At 41.1% G+C, this 22,245-nt stretch overlaps 1 protein-coding gene across 9 annotated transcripts in view; it reads left to right on the forward strand.

The window, feature by feature from the left end:
* Positions 1-22,245, forward strand: part of ddx4 (DEAD (Asp-Glu-Ala-Asp) box polypeptide 4) — a 163,119-nt gene that overhangs the window by 132,821 nt on the left and 8,053 nt on the right. For all 9 annotated transcript variants that reach the window (XM_068033103.1, XM_068033076.1, XM_068033140.1 and 6 more), the window contains 4 exons: positions 2,266-2,411; positions 3,071-3,170; positions 9,109-9,379; positions 9,720-9,827. In XM_068033103.1, coding sequence (XP_067889204.1) covers positions 2,266-2,411; positions 3,071-3,170; positions 9,109-9,379; positions 9,720-9,827 — 625 coding nt within the window. The remainder of the gene's footprint in view (positions 1-2,265; positions 2,412-3,070; positions 3,171-9,108; positions 9,380-9,719; positions 9,828-22,245) is intronic.

Below are 22,245 nucleotides of genomic sequence, written 5' to 3' on the forward strand. Positions count from 1 at the left end.
TATTGCAAAGGGTGGGGGAATGGAATGTAAAAGTAGCAAAATCTTGTTACACCTGTACAGGGTATTGGTGAGACCATAACTAGAGTACTGTGAATAGTTTTGGTCACTTTATTTAAGGAGGCACATGCTTGGATAGGAAGCAGTTCAGAGAAAGTTCATGAGGCTGATTTTTCTGGGATTAGGGATTTTTCTTATGGGGAAAAGGTTGAACAGATTGGGCTTATACTCATTGGAGTTTGGAAGATTGAGAGGTGATCTTATTGAAACGTATAAAATTCTGAGGGGGCTCGACAGGGTAGATGCTGAAAGGATGCTTCCCCTCATGGGGGAATCTAGAACTGGGGGCACGATTTCAAATTAACATGTCTCCCTTTTAAGACTGAGATGAGGAGAAATTTCTTCGAAGTGTTGTTAGTCTGTGTTATTCTGTTCTCCAGCAAGCAGTGCAGACTGGGTCAGTGAATATCTTCAAGGCTGTTAGATTTTTGATCGACAAGAGCGTCCAAGGTTATGGGCAGGCAGGAAAGTGGAGTTAAGGCCAGAATCAGATCAGCCTTGTTTTTATTGAATGACAGAGCAGGCTTGAGGGGCTGAATGACCTGCTCCTAGTTCTTATGTTCTTATGTACCCGTCTTGGCTTCATATCCCTTATACCCTTTGCTAGAAAACTCTTTCAGATGTAAAATTATTAATTTAGCTAGCCTCTACATTTTGAATTCCAAGTTTCAACCAGTCCTTTTGTGAAAAAGTGCTTCCTAGCTTCTGTCCATTCCAGTCTCTGCTTTATTCTCTTGGGAAAAAATGATGCTCAAGCATTTAATCAAGTACATTAAGGCCATTTTAGAATAATTTCAACAGCTAGGAAGTTTCGCCCTTAGCAGAGTGACTGATCAGAGGTCTTGTCTGTAAGTTTCTTACTGGATGACCATGTAAATTGATTTCAGGTGCCTTTCCTTGCATTTTAAGGAAATTATGTACAGCTATGGATGATATTGGTTAAGGAGGTTTTTTGCATGAAGTTTTTAGACAAGCTACCTGCAGTTGTTGGTTTGATTTGGCAGTTAAAGGATTGAGACTACCATACTTTATCCATAAAGAGGTAAAAAGTTTACAAGTTGATTTTATCAGGCTGGGAGATGAGCTAATTGTTTTTGGAGTGCTGCCATGGGGTGGTGCCATACTGTTTTAGCAGATTCTTTAGCCAGGATTACTGTTGTTGCTTAACTAGTAAGTACTCTGAGGGTGCCTGAAGGTTAAATACTGGAACCTTTTCCCACTTCCTTATTTGCTGTGTGAAACTGAAATTTTCATGAGTTTCTTTCCTACATAAATGTTTTATTAAGGGCATCAGTTGTTTGGAATGCTGCCAAGAGCTGCTGCTTCCCTCTTATTATTTTGTAACAGAAAATAGTACATGAAGTGAACCATTGACTTAACTGAACCAAAAATACACAGCAACTTGGTTAGCATCAGCATAGAGAAAAGTGATTTATTGATCTAATAATTTCTTTTTGAGCCTAATTTGTGGTTGCATCTTGATACCTGCCAGTGTTTGTCCCTCTGAAATTTGAAGCTGCTAACTCCATGGTATGTATTGAGGTAAACTGGTTTATTCATTATCGTGCAAATTACTTCCCCCATTAGTTCATATTTTGGTTCATAAGTGTGGAATATCTGTGAAAACAGTTCTCTGCACTGAGCAAGAAGAAACAAAGTATCTTAAGTCTGAATTGTAGCAGGTTTATCATAGTTACAATGCATCAGCCCATTGTTTCTTTAAAAGAGCCATCTAATTAGTCCTGGTTTTTCTCCATGGCCCTGCAAATTTTTCCTTTTGTATATATCCAATTCCCCTTTGAAAGTTACTATTGAATACATTTCCAACACCTTTCCAGAGCATCTTAACTCAGTTTATATATTTTAAGAAAAAAAATCCTCATCTCCCCTCTGGTTATGCAAATTATCTTAAATTTATGTCCTCTGGTTACCACCCCTCTTGCCAGTGGAAATGAGTTTCTCCTTATTTATTGTATCAAAAAGATAATTTTGAATACCTCTTAAATTTTCCATTAACCTTTTCTGCTGTAAGGGGAATAATGTCGGCTCCTGTAGTCTCTCCACATTCTTAATCTCATTTACATTATCTTGTGTGGCTAAAAGAACAAAAACTGAGTTTTGAACTTAGTACTGTACTCACTTTATTTGGTTGTAAATAGCGAAGCTCGAAACATTTAATTTTCATGGTGCTTGATTTTGTTCTTGAAGGTTGGCTGCAGACTTCATGAAGGGTGATTATTTGTTCCTTGCTGTTGGTCAAGTGGGAGGAGCCTGTGGTGATGTGCAGCAGTCCATATTGCAAGTTGATCAATATTCCAAAAGGAACAAATTGGTTGAAATCCTCACTAACATAGGTGAGAGTGATATTTAGCATAAGGAAGAATAGTATGCAGGTGTGTCCGTATATATCAAATTGTTGTAATTTGATCACATTTTTTTCCTGAAGAATTAACTAAAATAATTCTATACTTGACAAAACTGTGTACAGTATTAGAGGGTGCCTTTGCAACCTTAACCCCACAAGGAGTTGACTCCTACAAGAGGCAAAAGTAGAAATTTGGTAGGTGGCAAGAGTGGGCAATTTTTTTGCCAAGTACAGTAACTAAGACTCTGTCCAGAAAAATCAGAAGCAGCTGCATTGGTAACCAAGCTAAAGGAATATTAGGAATGGAAATACAAAAAATGTGAAAAGAAAAATTGAACTCTTTGTTTTACAGGGCATAACTAAACTTGGAGAAAACTATATATTTGAAGTGAATATAATTTTTTTGAGTAGATGTTCTTTGATTTTTTTTTTATTCCCTCAACCCATTTTGTTTTATTTGTATTTCTTACTGTAGCATGATCAGGCATTGTATTTTAAGTAAAGCTACCATAATAAACCTCTACTCTAGCTGCTTCATTTAACAACAAAAGATGATTGGCGTTGTCACCAGATGTTAATACAAAAACTGTTTCTGACATCTGTTGGTGTGTAAAAGAGCCATTTCTTAATTGATGTACTGTTTTATAGGTATTGAGCGAACTATGGTATTTGTCGATACTAAAAGAAAGGCTGACTTTCTTGCAACTTTTCTCTGTCAAGAAAAATTCCCTACGACAAGTATTCATGGGTAAGATCTTGTTTTTTGCTTTTCAAATTTATTTCTTGCTGCCTTTGCCTTCCAGAATCATAGTGATCTTTGGCTGGGAGGGCTGCTGGTCATGTTTTTTTTCTAGCGCTATACTTTGTTTTGTTTCAGCTGCTGAAATTGTTGATGGAAAAAAAAATGTGTTGCGTATGGAGCATCAGTAAACCTCAATGCAAATAATGTGACTGCCTTACAACACACTTGTATCGATTAGGCCTAAATGCCAACAATCAGATTGATTGTGCATATTCCAATGAACCTGATCTCTCGTGACTTGGTGATAGCAATCCTTGCTAGAGGAGTAAATGAAGCTATATTTGTTCAGACACTTAGGTGGTGACCAATGTCCCCACTAAAATCTTTTAAATTGTATGCAGCCTGTTCAGTTGTGCAATACCTTTAGAGATACAGCACTGAAACAGGCCCTTTGGCCCACCGAGTCTGTGCCGACCATCAACCACCCATTTATACTAATCCTACACTAATCCCATATTCCTACCACATCCCCACCTGTCCCTATATTTCCCTACCACCTACCTATACTAGGGGCAATTTATTTCTTTGCATGACATCTAAAAGGGTAGAACTTGAGAGACATGTGCAATACTTCGTGCACATGCAGCTTACAGGGAACATCAGTGCTGGCTGTATCCCATAATGGAAATAATTGCCAGGGTTGAAAAGAGGAGAGAATTGAGAAATAGCGGATAGCTGATTTCACAGTTGTTCCTTCTCATTTTTTAAATTCCCTCTTGACCTATTATAGTGGTCCAAATGCTTTCATTCACTCAACATGTGGATCATCTTTCTGCTAAGGTTTTTGAATCTTTTTTTGTGAATTTCAACAAAAGTACTTTTGACATTCTTGCTGAAGGTTAAAGTTTTAAAGTACAACCCAGTTTATTATGTAATGACTATCTGAGTGCAATAAATCTGTCCATGTCAGTAACAGACATGTCTGGGTTTTTTCCCCCTTTTTGATGCGCCTCAGGAACAGGGAGTCAGTGATTCCAGTTTTTATTTACTTCAACATGTTTTTAATTATTTAATATTTCAGTATAACTTATAAAAATAACAACTTTCATTTCTATAGCACCCTTTAATGTAGCAGAACTTCCTAAAGTGCTTCATATGCATTATCTGTCAAAATTTGGCACAGAACCACAGAAGGTGATATCAGGACAAATGGTAAAAAGCTTGACTAGGTAAATTTTATGGAGTATCTTAAAGGAAGAGGTGAAGAGATTTAAGGACCAAATTCCAGAGCTTTTGGGCAAGTTAGCTGAAGCTATGGCTGCCAATAGTGGAGTGATTTTTAAAAAAAAATAAATTTGGTTGTGCAAAATGCCAGAATTGGAGAGTACAGATCTTGGAGAGGCGAGGGCCTGGAGGGGTTTGAAAACCGGAATGAGAAATTTAAAATTGAGCTGCTGCTGGGTTGGGAGCCAATGTAGGCAGGCACGGGTGATAGGTGAACGGAACTTGATGTGTTTTAAGATGCGGACAGCAGAGGTTTGGATGACGGCAAGTTTATGCAGGTTGGAAATGGGAGGCTGGCCAGGAAGGCATTGGATTAGTCAAGTCTGGATGTAACAAAGATATGGGTGAGGGTTTCAGCAGATGAGTTGAGGTAGGGTATGCGTCTTACAACTTTATGAAGCTGGAAGTAGGTAGCTTAGTGGAAGCAGATGTGTGGTCAGAAGCTCCTGTAGGGAGCTCATGTCTGGTGTCAAACACGATAGCAAGGCTGTGATCGGTTTGTCTCAGGGCGAGGGATGGGAATGGAGTTTGTAGCAGGGACTGAAGATAATGGCTCAAGCTTCCCAATATTTAGTTGGAAGAAGTCTGATATTTTGATCACAAATCAATTTAAGCTCCAGGTTTGTTTTATTGCTGAGAAACCTGTTATTGTACCTATTTAAAACAAAGTTTCACAGCATGAATCTTTGTTTTTTTGAAAGAGGAAACTAGAAAACTCTTGTTTTGGAAGATGTAGCAGTGCCACTCCTGAATACTTATTTCTTGCCATTTGAATACTTAGTTCTTGGTCTATTGCTTTTTCTCAGACAATGTGTTTGCTTTCATTTTCCCCACCACCTCTTCTGTCCCGAATGGTTTTACTTGTTTTGGCAACTCCCTATATCTCTCCCCAGGAAGTCTTTTTACTTTCTAACATCGCTAACATGCCTCAGGGCATGGGTATATGACCCTCCAGTGCATTATAAACATGTTCATCCTGGAGTTTAGTTACTAGTGGTGTACCGCAAGGATCTGTTTTGGGGCCACTGCTGTTTGTTATTTTTTATAAATGACCTGGAAGAGGGTGTAGAAGGGTGGGTTAGTAAATTTGCGGATGAAACTAAGGTCGGTGGAGTTGTGGATAGTGCCGAAGGATGCTGTAGGGTACAGAGGGACATAGATAGGCTGCAGAGCTGGGCTGAGAGATGGCAAATGGAGTTTAATGCGGAAAAGTGCGAGGTGATTCACTTTGGAAGGAGTAACAGGAATGCAGAGTACTGGGCTAATGGGAAGATTCTTGGTAGTGTAGATGAACAGAGAGATCTTGGTGTCCAGGTGCATAAATCCCTGAAGGTTGCTACCCAGGTTAATAGGGCTGTTAAGAAGGCATATGGTGTGTTAGCTTTTATTAGTAAGGGGATCGAGTTTCGGAGCCACGATGTCATGCTGCAGCTGTACAAAACTCTGGTGAGACTGCACCTGGAGTATTGCGTGCAGTTCTGGTCACCGCATTATAGGAAGGATGTGGAAGCTATGGAAAGGGTGCAGAGGAGATTTACTAGGATGTTGCCTGGTATGGAGGGAAGGTCTTACGAGGAAAGGCTGAGGGACTTGAGGTTGTTTTCGTTGGAGAGAAGGAGGTGGAGAGGTGACTTAATAGAGACATATAAGATAATCAGAGGGTTAGATAGGGTGGATAGTGAGAGTCTTTTTCCTCGGATGGTGATGGCAAACACGAGGGGACATAGCTTTAAGTTGAGGGGTGATAGATATAGGACAGATGTCAGAGGTAGCTTCTTTACTCAGAGAGTAGTAGGCGCGTGGAACGCCCTGCCTGCAGCAGTAGTAGACTCGCCAACTTTAAGGGCATTTAAGTGGTCATTGGATAGACATATGGATGAAAATGGAATAGTGTAGGTCAGATGCTTTCACAGGTCGGTGCAACATCGAGGGCCGAAGGGCCTGTACTGCGCTGTAATGTTCTGTTCTATTCTATTCTACTTTCTTAGAAATACTGGCCTTAATTTTTTTTTTTAATCCCACCCCTCAGTAGGCTGGAAAGATACGGCCGAGGTGTTAAATGCCGAGGTGTTAAATTCTTGATCCTCCCTCCAGACTGCTGTGGTCGCAATCTCCATTATATTGACGTCCAGTTGGGGAGTCCTGTGCCATCACATCTGCTCGGCAGTGGAACCACATCAGGAGGAACTCACTGACCTGAAGCTGAAGTACGAGTCAGTCATTCCTTCTGTTTGAACTCTTTGTGGGTCAGGAGGAGCAGGAGTGTACCCCCCACCCACATCATCACACTGGAAATCCTGTTCGCTGCTGGGATTGCATATTCTGTGCTCACCCCCATAGATAAAAAGAAATTGAATCTACCATCTTTCAGATGAAAGGTTAAACTGAGATCACTTCTGCTTGTTTTTTTTCCTGGTGGTTTCGATGGAAAGAAAGAACTTGTATTTATATAACCCCTTTAACATCTTCAGGACGATATAAAGTGCAGTCACTATTACATTGGCAAGCATTGGGGCCAATTTGCATACAACCAGTTCCACAAATAGCAATGAGATAAATGGCCAGCTTTTCGTGTTGACTGAGGGATAGATGTTGGTCACACTGTGTCAAGTCCCCTGCTCGTCTTTGAATAGTGTGAAGGAGTCTTTTGTGCCCATTGAGCAGACAGCTTAATATCTCATCAAATGACATCTCCAAAGTTGGCGAGTCCATGTTATGGGTGTCATAGCCAGCATTCTTCCATCCAGCAATACCCCAAAATTGTATTTGTCTCATTGTGTTTTGTAGGTATTGATGTGTGGAAAATAGCTGTTTTGTTTGCGCATGCAACAGCCAATATTTTCAAAGTAATTTGTTTGTGAAATGCTTTTGTTATATTTGAGAGACTCGATGTACAATGTAATTGTAGTCTTTTTCTTGGGTAATTGTGAACTGGTTATTGCCTGGGTAGAAGGCGTACACACCGGAAAAGTCCAACATGCAAGTTTGATTAAAGACTAAATGATTGCGTTTGAGTGGCACTCTGGCTTGCTGTTGTGCAGATTAATGTGACTCAACCCCAGGAAGTGTTGAGGCAATGAGCCTCAAGTGTCTACGTTTTACAGAGACATTGCAATATGAACAGCATTTCTGAAAACTTGCATTTGAGTGTGTCTGGAAGTAATGAAAGCAAATTTGAGTTTCAGCAGTGGCAGCAATAGTATGTAATCTTTGAGCATGTGACTGACATTTCACTTTCCTGAGCTGCTCCAGTGACACTTGTGTACAAAGGTGATTTCCTGTGTCTTGAAGAAACGATATGTATTTCTTATTTCTTAAATTTTATTTAGAGATACAGCACTGAAACAGGCCCTTCGGCCCACTGAGTCTGTGCCGACCAACAACCACCCATTTATACTAACCCTGCAGTAATCTCATATTCCCTATCACCTACCTACACTAGGGGCAATTTACAATGGCCATAAACCGGAGCACCCGGTGCAAACCCACGCGGTCACAGGGAGAACTTGCAAACTCTGCACAGGCAGTACCCAGAATCGAACCCTGGAGCTGTGAGGCTGCAGTGCTAACCACTGCGCCACTGTGCCGCCCCTTGGCTAAGTGGTGTGGGCAAAGAATTATTTTTGACTAAGTACAATGAAAACCAGTTGTGTGATCACAGCTTTATGTTCTGACTTTAAGATGATAAAACATGTTGCTAAATCAGTTTCTGATTTACCTGTACACCTGACACAAATCTCTTGGTAGCCATAGACTTTAAAAATGTCATACTCCCACATAACTTAAATAAAATGTTTCTATGTACAGTCACCCATATGTAGTGTATGCATGCTAAATTCCAATTGTACAATCTTCATGAAATCCATTCCAAAAAATTCTGCCCCAAAATAACCAGTTTATAATTCTTGAAATAGATAGGATAATATGAAATTAACACAGCAGTTCTGAAGAGGTCATGCCCCTTAATATCAAATTGCTTTGCATGAGAGTTTTGATACAGGTGATGAATAGAGTATTCTAGAGGGGTTTAACATTTAAAGCCTTCCCAATTACTTATCCCTTAGAGAGTTTACACTGAACCTTTTCAGTGAAAACCAGGTTCCTTCATTCAGAGATGATCTTTGGCCAAATATAATTTGGGGATGGGGGGAGGAAACTTTGGTAAAATATTGTCCAGTTGAGCCATGATTTTGCAGAACGCAAGAAATTGCTGAGGTTTCATGATAACATAAGGAATGGGAGCAGTGGTAGGTCATATGGCCTCTTGAATCTGCTCCATAATCATGGCTGATCCTCGACTTCAACTTCTTCATTTTCCTTTGCTATCACCATACTCCTTGATTCCTGCCCAGAAATATAGCTCATTACTTGTGTGCTTTGGTGATGGGGGGGGGGGGGGGGGGGTGGGGGAGAAGAGTGATGGACTGTTTTTAAAAGTGCGTTTTAATTTTTAAAAAATTTCAATGTGAAACTACCTTGTTTGACTGCTGGTACTCTGGATGTGTTAAAATAATTCTAGAATTGCTGCATTTCCATTGAGCTATTGCCAGGGAGCAGTGTTATGTGCAAGTAGGATGCATTGTACAAATGACAAATGTGTGATTATTGCTGTGCATAAAAACCCATACTGTGCAAAAGTAAGTTTGTTTTTGTTTTGCAGTGATCGAGAACAAAGGGAAAGAGAGATAGCACTTGGTGATTTCCGTACAGGGAAGTGTCCTGTTTTGGTGGCTACAGCAGTAGCGGCTCGAGGGCTGGACATTGAGCATGTACAGCATGTTATTAATTTTGATTTGCCATCTACTATTGATGAATATGTCCATCGCATTGGACGTACTGGTCGTTGTGGAAATGTTGGCAAAGCAATATCATTCTTTGATTCAAATACGGATTTGCCAATAGCACGTGCTCTCCTAAAGGTTCTTTCTGATGTAAGTACTGCAGAAGTGCCATTTGACATTTTCTAAGTAGATTATGGAAAGTAACAATGTTTATGCAGTTCAAGTAGCTAGATTGTCCATAAATCTTCCCAAGTTAGTTTGTTTTGGATTCCACAGTGTTCAGAATTAGAACAAGTTAACCCATCGAATTCTCATTCCTAGTTCAGTATCTTAAACTAACAGTATTCCCAGGTTTATCTTTAAAAATAGGGTGCACTGTTAGGATGAAAAGAGTAAATAAAAGGAAGCAAGAAAGTAGAAGTTAGTTAGTTTGAATATATTCTAGGATGTCTTCAATTTTTAATATTTATACTTGAAACTATTTCTGTAGGCCCAACAGGAAGTTCCTATATGGCTAGAAGAATTTGCTTATGCTGCTCATGGAACCAGTTACCATAATCCACTTGGAAAGGTGTTTGCTTCCGTAGATACTCGCAAGGTTAGTTTAATGTACTTTTAGTCATCAGTGAGCTGAAGTTGAACACTATTACCTTCTTGTGAAGGTCTCCTGGCAAAAGATCTCATTCTTACTACTTTGTTGGACTCTGTTCCAAAATGCTTGGAATAGAAAACACAAAAGCTTTGACATCATCTTGTATATGTGGAAACTTGTCTGTTGAAGTGGACTCCATATTTAATTTACAATAAGCCCAGTTACCTTTTGCCTATTGAACTGATCTTTGTCCCAAAGTCTATGGTATAATTTTTGACAGTTTAATTTCCTGTCTACGATGCTATTGTCTTCCTCTCCAAGTGCAGTTTGTGTTGCTAAAGCTTGGAGATGGAGGACATTTTTTATGGTGCCAACATTCATGGGAGGAAGTGCAGCTGAAATGTTTTTTGGCTGGTGAAGCCAAAAACAAAATAGTAACATGGAAGTTGCTGGTATATTTTACTGGAGTGAATGGAAATCTGCATTGCATCTTCCTTACTCTTGTGTGATTGTACTTTTGCTGCTAATTTTAACCACTTGTTCTTGCAGCTGAATGAATGAATTAATAATTTTTATTTCTGTTTCTGCTAAAATTGGTCTCTGATTCAATATGACCCTCTGGTGTGAAGTGGATGTGATGTCTTTGCCTTTTAAAGGCAGTGTGTTCTTCACAGATTCATGAATGATTAACTTTTTTTGAAAAAAAGGAAACATCTACTTGTAAAGTTTAATTTCTCTAACCTACAATATTGTTTTTGTTACAATTGAGAAAAGCTTCTCTCTTAATGGCCATGTCAAAAATATCCATTCCCTATCTGAACGGGAATAAACAATTCAACCCCTTGACCCTTGATTTTTAAAATTCTCTCTCCTGTTTTCCAATCTGTCCATGGCCTCCTTTCCACTCGCCACCCCCTCCCACTTATTCTGTAACTTCCTGCACCCCACAACTCTCCAAAATATCTAGATATCCTCCAATTCTGGCCTGTCAAGAATCCCCAATTTCAATTGCTTAACCATTAGTGGCCATGCCTTCAGCTGCCAAGGCCCCAAGCCTGAAATTCCCTCCCTAAACCTTTCCATCTTTCTTTTGAGATGCTCCTTAAAACCACAACGTTATCTTCTCTAATATCTCCTTGGCGTTAAATTTGTTGGATAACGCTTCTGTGAAGCACCTCGAGGCTTTTTACTGTGTTAAAGATGTTACATAATTACAAGTTGTTCTGTTCTGTTAGATTGTGGTTGATCTGTACCTCAACTTTAATTTTTTTTCGCCTTATCCCTGACATCCTTTGCCTTACAAATCGAACAGTCTCCAGTCTTGAAAATTTCAAGTGACTCAGCATCCACAACCTTTTGGGGGATCAAGTTCCATCTTACCAGGAATTGCCTCCTTAACAGTTGGCTAATCACCCTTTTTGAGACTTGAGTTTGTCTCATACTTGTCCCTCGATGTATAAAGGAACACTTCCAGTCTGCTCTAGATTCTTCTGGAGCTTGGCCATATTGGCCAGCGGGTTTGTTTTGTTGATTCTGATTCATAATTATCAAGAATACCCCATTGGTTCTAACTGTAGCACCAAACATTAGCAGGGCTTTCCCCTTTATTCAAAGTCTCAAACCTGGAAAAGTTCCAGGGTCCACCAGTTCCTCTGCTGAATTTTACAAACGCTAATCTTCCTTTCCATTTCCCAACTATAATTTTCTATATTCATGGTATTGCTTAGTATTATGAGCCAACATTTTAGAATGCCTCCCTTTTCAAGTTTGTTTAGCTTTAATATCTCAATCCTTGGAAATGTTCTTTTTGACACACCCCCTTTTTCATCTTGTGGGAATATATCTATTTAGTATTTACTGTGAGATTCCTACTTGTGATTGATTGTCCTAACTTTAATGCCCAGTTAACTTGGGTTAAATCCCTTCTTATTTCACCAGACGTTTGCATTTTTCTAGTTCAGAACCCTTGTCTTTGTGCAACGTTTTTCTATTTTTACACTGCACTTAACAATATTATGGTCACTTTCGCAATTGTTCTGTTTAGTCATTGGTGATTTGACTTGTTTCATTTCCCAGAATCAAATGAAGCAACGCTTCTTTCCTTGTTGAACTAAAACCATGCTAATCTAGGAAGCTGTCTTGGACACATTCTAAAAAAATTCCTCACTTTGACCACACACATTTACTGCAGTTTAACGTGGGTTAGTTTAAAGTCTCCTAATCTTGCTCTGTTCTCAGTAAATTCTCTTGTGTGACTGTAAAATTCCCTATCTGTCTCCTCTTTGGTTTCTATGCTCACTGAGAATTGTACCATTCTCTTCCTGTTCCTGAAGAATTTATATATCTGCTATCTTCATGTAACCCCATCATTTTTGTTACAGCACTGTGGTAAAAACCTTTATTAATACTGCCATCCTGCCTCCCTTTTCTCCTATCTGTCCTTATGAACACTGGACTTCCGTAGCATGATTATGTTTTAAAAACTGAGATTGTTAATGTAGTTTAAGATGGAGTCAGAGGTCAGGTGACCTAATCAACTCTGCTTAAAGACAAGACAGGGATCTTGTTTGCCAGGACAAGAAAGAACCCAGGTCAAAGACTTTTTTTGAAAGAGACTACAGGGGTATAACACCTGAAGAGCAATGGGTTCCAGATTTCCAGACTTCCAGATCATAAACAATGAGTTAGTGACTCTTAAGAATGTAAATGTGAATGGTAGTTGCTAACACCTGGAAACAATGGAAAACTCAGGTGGCTCTGCTGCAGCCAGACTTGTGGACTTTTCGTTTTGGAAAAGACAATTTGGCTATTGACTTTTGATTCATGAGAAATTCAACAGAAGGCAGGCAGGCTGGAAGGAAGAAGAGCAGTGGTAGCAGCCTCAGAAGACCGAGAGAGAACACCTGCTCTTAGAAAACTGATGCAGTAAAAGGCTGCAAAGACTTGAAAATGTTTTGAAAGATGAGGTTTGCGGAGATCACCAGAGATTGCCTTATTCATGGAGGTCCAGGTCGAAAGTGGTGAGAAGAAGTGTGCAAAGAGGACACTGACTTTGAGAAAGGTCTGGGAGATCCAACCCACTGCAACTGGGAGGAATTTAGGACTTTTAGGTGCAAAGATTTCACCATCAAGGATGACTGTGTAATGTATAAGCTCGGTCTGAGGTTTTCAAGCGGGAAATTTTATGTTCTCCCCCCTACAGCGTGTTTGGAGGCCGGGAGAGCATAAAATCGGGTGGTGTGGTCATGGGGGCGTTCCTACAACCATTCAATCTCTGCCAAAATTTAGTCTGGGGTGGAAAGACCTGTGAACGGACTTTGTCCCCCGATGTCAATTGAGGCTCTTAACTGGGCAATTAACCCCCAATTAAGGGCCTCTTCCCGCTGCAGTTAACTGTGTGGCAGGTGGCCCTGTTGGCACACAGGAAGCACGGAGTGAAAAACTCTGTGGGCTGCTTCCCAGGAGTGGTGGGTTTGGGGCGAGGGCGCGGGAGGTCTCTCATTAAAAGGCACTTACGCCTGAATGAGGGACCCGGCATCGGGAAGGGGCGGGCGCCACTGAGGGACCCCCTCCCGCCCAGACCTACCTGAGGCCTGTTTCCAGCGACGCTCCTCAGCCTCTAGTAGGTGCACCTGCAGTAGCAGCTGCCACCGCCTGTAGAGTGGCACTGCAGGGCGGGACTTCCAACAACGGGTTCCTTGATCCTGTGGAAGGCCCATCGCTGTCCATTAAGTGCCTGATTGGCACTAAATTTGGCGGGCCTTCTGGAGATGAGGCGACGTGGGTATCTCGGCATTGGTTTTTCCGGACGTCGAGACCCGCGCCACCAGGATAAAAACTCCCCCGCCCAAGAGTGCCAAGAAGTGAAGAAAATAGCTTTCTCTATAATTGAAGTATAAGCTACTTACAAAGTACTATTTAGTTATTGGGAATTTTTAGTTTAGTTATAACAGTCTTAAAACATGAAATCTTGACCTGTAATTCTTTAACTGTTAAGGGAGTGCTTCTGTATTTTTTGTTAAGTATATGTTTTTGAGGACTTATATTTAAATTGTGGAGATGCATTTGTGGAGAAGGCTGAAGATTTCATAGAAGCTGGACTTTGCTTTGTTAGTTCATTGAAAGGACACCTGACTGAAAACTCACTGGAAGAATGAAAGAGTGCTAAAAACAACCTCTACTGGAGACCACCTGTCACCAAGTAAGGTAAATAAACAACAGGAACCTTGGACTAAGAGGAGAGGTTTACAGAGAAGTGACAAGTCAAGATTTATAGGGGCCAGGAGGCTTGACACTCTAGATATTGTCTTAGTTGCGCTTTGGACAGTGTGTAGGAGTGTGAACTATTTTGAAAGTAGTTAGAGTAAACCGGTCAAGAGAGCAGTCACCATCAGCACCCTCTTCCATCTCTGAGAATCAAGTGTAAGAAATAGAGAAACTGATGCTGCATTTCTTCTGGAAAAATCTGCCAGAAACCTCTATTGTCACATTTTTCCTGGAAAGCCTGCCAAACTGATCCTCAATGTCATCTGAAAAGAACTGTTCTAGAAAGATCCCAGTGACAGCTGTCAACGTGTATTTGGGACGCCAAATAAAAAGGGGACAACTGACATCTTTCCATTTTTTTTTTTCAAGAATTAGTAAGCATTTGTTTGGCCAAAGGATTTTTTTTTGTCTTTTTGTTTTGCAACAGAGATCTAAAGAGAAAATTTCTATTTTTCAGTTAACTGGTGTGTGAGGGGCTAAGGTAACAAGGGAACTTCCATATTTCAATCTGTGTGTTAATGCTTTGCCTTGTTACTGGTTGTCTTTTTTTTATAATAAACTGATAATTTTGATTCAAAGAAACCTGGTTGATTTATTTTATTCTGGGATAAAGAGTAGAGTCTATGATTGACTATCGGTAACTAGGTAAACATTTTAAATATATGTTGTGACCTGTGGAGAAGTGGAACTAGAAAAAAGTGTACTCCTCCCGCCTCTGTCGCAACATATAATTGGGGGCTCTGCTCTGTGTGAGATAACCCAAAGCAGAGGACATACAATTGTTAGTGAGGTAATAATAATTGAAAAGAGGAAAGGTAAAAAAACAGGTTTCTTGTGCACTAGCATATGACCTTTCTGGGGAAGGAGGATGTATCCCTGAATGATTTGAGAAACGTAACCAAGGCTAGGCAAAAGGATTTGGCTGAATTGTTGGTGTTAGACTTAAAACCAGGAGCTAAGAAAGCAGGCATAATTTCAGTAATAGCACAGCATTTGCAATTAGAGGGCAAACCACATGGTAGTGCAGTTGAATTAGCTAAAATTCAGTTGCAGATGAGCCAGCTTGAACTTTGGCAAAGAAAAAGCAATAGAATTTGAAAATCTTAAGCTTGACTTTGAAAGAGAAAACAAAAAGAAGGGAATTCAAATTTAAAAGAGATGGAATTAAGATAAAGGGTCTTGACTCCAGTGAAAGTTCTGGTGAGGAAAGATCTGACTCCTGCCCAGGAGCCAGTGGAGAGCTGTTTAAATTTGTACAAGCCCTCCTGAAATTTGAGGAAAGGGACGTAGAGGCATTTTTCATTTATTTTGAAAAGATAGCCAGACCGATGAAGTGGCCGAAGGAAAGCTGGACACTGCTTATGCAAAGCAGGTTGATGAACAGAACTCATGAAATTTATCCCATGCTTTCTGAGGAGGCTTCTGCAGATTGAGATGGTAAAAAAGGCTATTCTTGCTGTTCGAGTTGGTCCCTGAAGCTTACCGGGAGAAATTACGGAGTCTCCAGAGACGACAGTCTGGGCAGATTTGTATAGAATTTGAGAATAAAGCAAATTAATTTTAGTCGTTGGATGTGGGCACTAAAGTTAGAGGTCACGTATGAGAACCTTGGGGAACTCATTCTCCTGGAAGAATTTAAATTCACTCCCCCGTTAGTAAGAGCCCACATAGAGAACCAGAAAGTTTCAACAGCCAGACAGACGGTGGAAATCACTGATGATTGCAAGCTTGTTTATAAGCCCAAACCCTTTGTCAGTCACCCCCGAGAAGAATAGAAGGTGGGAGGTGAAAGGAAAGCAAGTAGCCAGGGACAAGAATGGACACCCTGGGATCTCCTCAGGCCAGAAAGAAAAATGCTGAGGGTGGAAGTGAGGTCCGCAAGCCTAAGTATTGCCATTGTCATCTTCATGAAGGAAGTTGTGGGGTAAACCCATGGGACTTATTGGGGTACACAAAGCCAATTCAGTGAAAAGGGCCCTGGCTGAGAGTAAGACAGATCAGACTGTAGCTCTGAATGCAGCTGTAAGGCCAAGTACAAAAACCGCTGAGAGTGCGGGGGACGTGAATAAAATACCCGAGTGTTACTTTTCCTTTTGACAAGAATTCCCTGTAACTCCTGATCCCTCAAGCGAAGCATGTAAACCTATAGTTATAATTAAGGATGCATGAGCCACCAAAACTCTTGCTAGGAAAAGGCATAACTTTTCCACCAGAGCGCGCAATGAATGCTAAGGTTTCAGTGAATGGTATCGGCAGGGAGTATATACCCATACCTTTGTATTGGGTGAACATAGAGTGTGACCTAATGTTTGGAACGGTAACTATAGGAGTTGTCAGTAGTTTGCCTGTACACGGAGTTGACCTACTTCTGGGGAATGATTTGGCCGGAGCGAAGGTAGTAGCTTCTCCAGTAGTCACAGAAAGACCAAGTGAAGTCAAAGAGCCAGAACAGTTACAGGATAAGGTTCCAGGAATTTTTCCTTCGTGTGTAATGACCTGAACAATGGCTAAACAAGTTCCATTGTCAGAGGTAAAATTGGCACCACAGTCAGATAGTCGAATATCTGAAACTTTCTTTGGGGATATGGATAATCCGAAGGAAATGTTTAATAAGTCTTCTCTGATCAAGGCTCAGCAAACCAATCCAGAGTTAAATGAAGTGGCACAATCGGCTTTAACGGAAGCTGAGGCAAAAGGAGTTCCAGAAGGCTACTATATTAAAAATGGGATTCTGATGAAGAAATGGGACCTCCTTTACAGACCTGAGGCGAAGAATGGACGGTTCTTCACCAGATAGCGGTACCGTCCAAGTATCGCCGGGAACTATCAAGGATAGCGCATGAAATTCCAATAGCGGGAAATGTGGGGATCTGGAAGACCCAATCACGTATAGGTCGACATTTTTACTGGCCTGGTCTTTCCAAAGACGTGGTGCAGTTTTGTAAAACGTGCCAGATTTTGGGGAAAAATGCAACCTGCCATAAAACAGGCATCTCTAATTCCCATACCCGTTTGTGGGAAACCATTTAGGAGGGTGTTGGTAGATTCTGTAGGACCTTTTCCAAAAACAAAAGTGGGACACCAATATATACTCGCTATCATGGATATGGCTACTCGGTTCCTAGAGGCCATTCCCTTGAGGACAATTTCTGCTACGGTAGTGATAGAGAAGTTAACCCAGTTCTTCACTAGATATGGATTACCGATTGAAATTCAGTCGGATCAAGGTTCCAATTTTGTATCTTACAAATTTTAAGAAGTTGTGGGTAATTTGGGTATAACAGGGTTAAAGTCTTCAGCATACCACTCGCAGATACAAGGAGCTTTAGAAAGGTACCATAGAAACATAGGAAATAGGAGCAGGAGTAGGCCATTCGACCCTTCGAGCCTACTCCACCATTCATTATGATCATGGCTGATCATCCAACTCAGTAACCTGTTCCCACTTTCGCCCCATTCCCTTTGATCCCTTTAGACCCAAGAGCTATATCTAACTCCTTCTTGAAAGCATACAATGTTTTGGCCTCAACTGCTTTCTGTGGTAGCGAATTCCACAGGCTCACCACTCTCCCGGGGGAGGTGGTGGAAGCAGGTACGATCGCGACGTTTAAGAGGCATCTTGACAAATACGTGAATAGGATGGGAATAGAGGGATATGGTCCCCGGAAGTGCAGAAGGTTTTAGTTTAGACAGGCGTCAAGATTGGCGCAGGCTTGGAGGGCCGAATGGTCTGTTCCTGTGCTGTACTGTTCTTTGTTCTTTGGCGAAGATGTTGCGCCTCATCTCAGTCCTGAAAGGTTTACCCCATATCCTTAGACTATGACCCCTGGTTCTAGACTCCCCCACCATCGGGAACATCGTTCCTGCATCTACCCTGTCAAGTCCTGTTGGAATTTTATAGGTTTCTGTGAGATCGCCCCCTCGCTCATCTGAACTCCAGTGAATATAATCCTAACCGACTCAACCTCTCATATGTCAGTCCTGCCATCCCAGGAATCAGTCTGGTAAACCTTCGCTGCACTCCCTCTGTAGCAAGAACATCCTTCCTCAGATAAGGAGACCAAAACTGCGCACAATATTCCAGGTGTGACCTCACCAAGACCCTGTATAATTGCAGCAAGACATCCCTGCACTTGTACTCGAATCCTCTTGCTATGAAGGCCAACATACCATTTGCCTTTTTTACCGCCTGTTGTACCTGCATGCTTACCTTCAGCGACTGGTGTACGAGAACACCCAGGTCTCGCTGTGTATTCCCTCTCTGTTTATAGCCATTCAGATAACCTGCTTTCCTGTTTTTGCTACCAAAGTGGATAACCTCACACTTATCCACATTATACTGCATCTGCCATGCATTAGCCCACTCACTCAACTTGTCGAAATCACCCTGAAGCCTCTCTGCATCCTCCTCACAACTCACCCTCCCACCCAGTTTTGTGTCATCTGCAAATTTGGAGATATTACATTTAGTTCCCTCATCTAAATCATTAATATATATTGTGAATAGCTGGGGTCCTAGCACCAATCCCTGCAATACCCCACTAGTCACTGCCTGCCATTCGGAAAAAGACCCATTTATCCCTACTCTTTGTTTCCTGTCTGCCAACCAATTTTCTATCCATCGCAATACACTACCCCCAATCCCATGAGCATTTAGATTAGATTAGATTAGAGATACAGCACTGAAACAGGCCCTTCGGCCCACCGAGTCTGTGCCGACCATCAACCACCCATTTATACTAATCCTACACTAATCCCATATTCCTACCAAACATCCCCACCTGTCCCTATATTTCCCTACCACCTACCTATACTAGTGACAATTTATAATGGTCAATTTACCTACCAACCTGCAAGTCTTTTGGCTTGTGGGAGGAAACCGGAGCACCCGGAGAAAACCCACGCAGACACAGGGAGAACTTGCAAACTCCACACAGGCAGTACCCAGAATCGAACCCGGGTCGCTGGAGCTGTGAGGCTGCAGTGCTAACCACTGCGCCACTGTGCCGCAGTGCTAATCTCTTATGTGGGAGTTTGTCAAAAGCCTTCTGAAAGTCCAAATAAACCACATCCACTGGCTGTCCCTCCTCAAGTCTACTAGTTACATCTGCGAAGAATTCTAGTAGATTTGTCCAGCATGATTTTCTTTTTGTAAATCCATGCTGACTCTGCCCGTTTCTACCACTGTTCTCTAAGTGCTCTGCTATAAAAACTTTGATAATGGACTCTAGAATTTTCCCCACTACTGATGTCAGGCTGACTGGTCTATAATTCCCTGCTTTCTCTCTACCTCCCTTTTTAAATGGTGGGATTACATTAGCTACCCTCCAATCTGTAGGAACTGTTCCAGAGTGTCTCTAATCTTGGAAGATGACCACCAATGCATCCACTGTTTCTAGGGCCACTTTCTTAAGTACTCTGGGATGCAAACCATCAGCCCCTGGGGATTTATCGGCCTTCAATCCCATCAATTTCCCCAACGCCATTTCTCTACTAATACTGATTTCCTTCAGTTCTTCTCTGTCCTTAAGCCCTGTTTTCCCCAACATTTCTGGTATGATATTTGTGTCTTCCTTTGTGAAGACAGAACCATAGTATGCATTTAGTTGGTCAGCCATTTCTTTCTTCCCCGTAATTCCCCTGTTTCTGACTGTAAGGGACCTACATTTGTCTTCACCAATCTTTTTCTCTTCACGTACCAATAGAAACTTTTACAGTCAGTTTTTATGTTCCATGCAAGCTTACTCTTGTACTCTATTTTCCCCTTCTTAATCAATCCCTTGGTCCTCCTTTGCCTAATTCTGAACTGTTCCCAATTCTCAGGTCTGTTGCTTTTTCTGGCGAAGTTATGTGCCTCTTCCTTGGATCTAATATTATCTCTAATTTCCTTTGTAAGCCACGGTTTGGCTACCTTTCCCGTTTTACTTTTGCGCCAGACAGGGATAAACAATTGTTGCAGTTCATCCATGCGCCCTTTAAATGTTTGCCATTGCCTATCCACCGTCATTCCTTTAAGTAACGTTTCCCAATCAGACCTTCAAAACTATGACAAGGTCATGAATATCCCTATGATTGGGATAAAGGGCTGAATTTCTTTTGTTTGCCACTAGAGATTCACCTAATGAATCTACTGGTTTTAGTCCTTTTGAATTAGTTTATGGACTTGAGCTAAGAGGTTCTCCAAAACTACTTAAGGTTTTTAGAACAGAGGGATGAATCTTCTTTGCTAGATTATGCATCCTTGTTTCGGGAACGGCTCATGAGAGCCTGCAAAGTGACTCAGGAACACCTGAAAGCTTCCCTGACAACCATGAACAAATAGGCAGCCAAGCATGCCAAGACCTGAACATTTCAACCAGGGGGTGAGGTGTTCGTATTATTGCCTTTATAGGGTGAACTGCTGAAAACGCAGTTCAGTGGTCCATAAAAAGTGGTCAAAAAAATTGATAAAGTAAATTATTTGACAACCCAGATCGCTGGAAAATGAATCGGCTATGTCATATCAATATGTTGAAACAATATCCTCTCTGGGAAGAGGATAAGCCAGCACAGCTATGTCAGGTAGTAGGGACAGTGAAGGATCAAAGGGATAGTGAGGATGAGACAAAAGGAGGCCTAGACAGTTCTCAAGTTGAACCTCCTACTATCTGGTTAGCAAATATTGAATTGTTAGGGCGATTGGACGCTGTTTTATATTTAGATGCAGAACAACGAGAAGACCTAACAAGGCTACTCACAGCATTTAAAAGAGGCTTTAGGGACAAGCCAGGATGTACAAACCTAGCCACACATTATGCAGATGTAGGGGAATCCTTTCCTATAAAACAGCATCCTTCTCGCTTAAGTTCAGAGAAACAGGCCCAGATAAAAGCAGAAATCCAATACATGCTGGAAAACCACCTGGAGTCAATGCAGCTGGAGTTCCCCAGTGGTCATGCCTAAGTCTGATGGTTCAACTAGATTCTGCATGGACTACAGAAAGGTTAATGCAGTAATAAAGGAAGACTCCTACCCATTTCTTGCTTGGAAGACTGTATTGACAGTGGGCAGCGCCATGTTTCTTTAAAAAAAAAAGATTTGTTAAAGGGATACTGGCAGGTTCTTTTAACACTCCGAGCTAAAGAAATATCAGCCTTTGTCACACCAGACTCTCTTTTCCAATGCCGGGTTATGCCATTCGGGCCAAAAAATGTTTCAGCCACTTTTCAGAGACTAATGAACCAACTGGTAGCCAATGTGTTGGTATACAGTGACTCTTGGAAGGACTACTTGGAATAACTAGAAGCTGTTTTTATAAAAAAAAAATGTGATGAGCCTTGCCAAAAGTGAATTTGCAAAGGAGAGTGTAACCTACCTCGGGCATATAGTAGGGCGAGGACAGGAGTTGCCAAGAACAGCAAAAGTATAAGCTTTGCACCCTACCCCCAAGACTAAGCGAGAAATCATGTGATTTTGGGGGATGTGTGCTCTCTACTGCGTGTTTGAACCAATTTTAGTGCTATAGCTGCTCCACTGACAAATATGCTACAAAAAAAAACCAAATTGCTGTAGTTGGGAGTGCCAAACATCTTTTGAGAGGCTGAAAGCCATTTTGATAAATGAATCAATGTTGACTGCTACAAATTTCACTAAGCCCGTCAAGGTAGCAATTGATGCTAGTAACCTGGGGATTGGTGCAGTCCTGTTGCAAGATGATTAATCAAGCATAGAAAAGCCAGTGGGATACTTTTCCAAAAAAATTAAATTGCCACCAAAAAATATTCAACTGTGTAAAAAGAAACCCTAGGCTTATTACTAGCTCTTAAGTATTTTGAGGTCTGTGTCAGCCCCGACTACAGAGAGACACTGGTATATACTGATCATAACCCCCTAACCTTAGTGGAAAAATTAATAAAACAATGCCAGACTATTCCGATGGAGTTTACTATTGCAACCTTATCACTTAAAGATTATCCACATTGTGGAAATAAATGTGATTGCAGATGCTTTATCTAGGATTTAACTTTGCTTTGAGTTATGATTGCAAAGATGGTACAAAGCAGAACTGTTTTATCTACAGGTAAAGTGAGAATGTGTGTAAATGTGTTTTAATATTTTTCATTTTTTCCCCATTCTTTGCAATGAAACACATTTAAAATTGGAGTTTCATTCCTCCAAG

The sequence above is a fragment of the Heterodontus francisci genome, chromosome 1 (assembly GCF_036365525.1).
Source record: "Heterodontus francisci isolate sHetFra1 chromosome 1, sHetFra1.hap1, whole genome shotgun sequence".
NCBI classification, from domain to species: domain Eukaryota; kingdom Metazoa; phylum Chordata; class Chondrichthyes; order Heterodontiformes; family Heterodontidae; genus Heterodontus; species Heterodontus francisci.